Source organism: Orycteropus afer, unplaced genomic scaffold (genome assembly GCF_000298275.1).
Source record: "Orycteropus afer afer isolate SDZICR_OR568_19922 unplaced genomic scaffold, OryAfe1.0 scaffold00438, whole genome shotgun sequence".
Classification (NCBI taxonomy): Eukaryota; Metazoa; Chordata; class Mammalia; order Tubulidentata; family Orycteropodidae; genus Orycteropus; species Orycteropus afer.
In genome coordinates, this window is record NW_006922025.1 from 2,619,201 (window position 1) to 2,621,896 (window position 2,696).

Below are 2,696 nucleotides of genomic sequence, written 5' to 3' on the forward strand. Positions count from 1 at the left end.
CATATGAACCAGTAATTACACTCCTAGGTATGGATGGACCTTAGGGAACAAATAGAAGTGACATGAATACACATATGCACACCTATATTCATTGCAGCATTATTCACAACAGCAAAAAGATAGAAATACCCTAAGTGCCCTTCAGCAAATGAATGGGTTGTTGTTTGTTGTCGTTATGTGCCATCGAGTCCGCCTGACTCATAGTGAGCCCTCCTTGGGTTTCCGAGGCAGTATCACTAGGAAGTAGATTGCCCAACCTTCTTTCCGAGTGGCTAGTGGTTTGAAACACCAGCCTTCTGGTTAGCAGTCAAGTGCCTTAGGCACTAAGCTACCAGAGCTTCTAAATGGGTAAATAAAATGTGGTATATACATACAATGGGATACTACTCAGTGATAAAGAAAAATGAGTTCCTCAAACACCTTACTATGTGGATGAACCCACAGGACATAATGGTGAGTAAAATAAATCAATCACAAACAGAAATACTAACATTGTATACCAGGGGTGGGGGTGAGGCAAAAGAGGGAAACAGTGTCCTCAAGTAGTAGTCACTTTTTGTGTATAGAAATGGGAAAGGTAAATACGGGTGAATTTTGCACAGCGTGACTGAAGGAACTGATCTCAGTAAGTTGTACATACGGAAAAGGGATGAATGGGCAGACACTAGGTTGTGTATGGTTTTCCAACAATAACAACTAAAAATTAAAATAAAAAAACAGGAGAGGGGCTACAGATGCTGATACTAATTACATAAAACCAATCACCTCAGGGGTTTAGGTCTCTTGGTTTGGGTGCTTAGTGCCGTGGTCTTGTGGGAAATTGGCATAATATAAGTCCTTAAAGCCTCTGTTTCACCACCCAGTAGTGAGCAGTGTCTGGAGTTTTAAAAGCTTGTGAGCAGCCATCTAAAATACCACTATTGGTCTTTATTGGTCTGAAACAAAAGAGAAACAAGGAAACCCAAGAAAGGGAAGGAACTGCATGTCTACATGAACCACTGCCGCCTCTACCTTGAGACTAGAAGACTAGACCGACCGTGCCTGGGGCTACCGCTACCAAACGTTCTTATCAGGAACACAACACACGAATACTGATAAAAAGAATACAAATGTGGAACAGAACTTCAAATTCTTAAAGAACTCAAACTTAAAGATCTATTGACACTGGAGGAGTCCCTAACACTATGGCCCTGAGTTGCTCTTCAAACCTTGAATTGATACTATCCCCTGAACTCACCTTTGAACTAATTGTTTAACCCAAAAACTAAACACTCATCTTTGCGAACTGCATTTCCTTTTTTTTTTTAAAAAGAACTATGTAAGACCAAAAAGTCAACAGCTATTTTAAAGCATAAATGGGAAGGTTGGTGAGCAGAGAGATTAATTAAATGGAAGTGAAACAACTAGAACAGAAATAACGAGAATGTCAACGGAATGCGAAGAAAGTAACTAATGTCCAATGTCATTATTCCCAGGAATTGTGAAATGGGAGAAGGTTTCGTTGTGTATATTTTCACTAAAAATAAAATTTTAAAATGGCACAATGCAAGTGATCAGTGATTGCTGATTAAATAAACGAACCTTTCTTATGTGCACCGCACAGGTATGGAGCGAGTTGATGCACATAGCATCCCTTTTGGAGTAAAAGTGTGTTCTTTATAAACAGGTCCACCTTCTACCCAGGCCCCAGCCACTCCCAAATGCCTGTCTCGAGCCCCGCCCCCGACAAGCACCTCTTGCACAGGGAAGCATCTTCACAGGTGCCACGCACGCCATCGTCGTCAGTATCACAGCTCAAGGTGGAAGAACAGGAGGTGAGCGAGGCCCCCTTCAGGCTAGCGGCCATGGGCTTGGCGATTCCGGATTGCTGTGCCCAGCAGGGACATGGAAGCGGGGTCGGCGGGCAGCAGTAGAAAGAGCGAACCCCACGAAGAAGAAAGGACAGCACAATTAGGTTCCACCCAGCCCAGCTGGCACGGCGCAATGACGCGGCCCAGAACGGCTTCCCCAAGCAACCTTTCCGCTGCCCAGACGCTCACTAGACAATTTCCCCGCCCCCTCATGCCGCTCCTGCGTTCATTGGAGAACTCCTTAGCCCCGCCCACGTAACCCGGAAGTTTACCCACAGAGCTAGTAAAATGAAAATGACGCAAGTGGTGACTGTAATGCTCTCTGGGAAGTGTAGTCTTAGGTGCTTGAGAGGCCTCAGAGTGTGCTGTTGCTGGTCAGGAACTTGTATAACTATAATTAATGAGAGGAGCCTTCGTGGTGCAGTGATTAAAGCACTCGGATGCTAACCAAAAGGTCCACGGTTGGAATCTGCCAGCCCCTCTGCTGGAAAAAGACATGACTATCTGCTTAGTCAAGATTTAACAGTTTTGGAATCTTATGGTTCTACTCTGTCCTATATGGTCACTAAAAGTTAGAATACACTTGGTGACACTGGGTGTAATTAACTCCACTGAAGAACAAGCAAGATCCTGCAGTGCTGGGGCCAAGGGAAGACAACACAGCAGAATGAAAAAATAGTGGTTACACTCAGTTGGGGCTCAGACCCAACAATTTCACAAATATTTGTTGAGTGCCTACTCCGTGCAGGACATTGTGCAAGGACTTCAAACAACCTCTGATTTTCACAATGACCCAATCAGATAGGAATCATCAACCCAGATTCACAGAGCTAGTAATTGCAATGT

At 44.1% G+C, this 2,696-nt stretch overlaps 1 protein-coding gene across 1 annotated transcript in view; it reads right to left on the bottom strand.

Annotated features, from left to right (window-relative positions):
• LCMT1 (leucine carboxyl methyltransferase 1) overlaps positions 1-1,846 on the bottom strand; it is a 75,835-nt gene extending 73,989 nt beyond the window's left edge. Inside the window, exon 1 of the mRNA XM_007954170.2 lies at positions 1,734-1,846. Coding sequence (XP_007952361.1) covers positions 1,734-1,846 — 113 coding nt within the window. The remainder of the gene's footprint in view (positions 1-1,733) is intronic.
• Between the last annotated feature and the right edge of the window lie 850 nt (positions 1,847-2,696).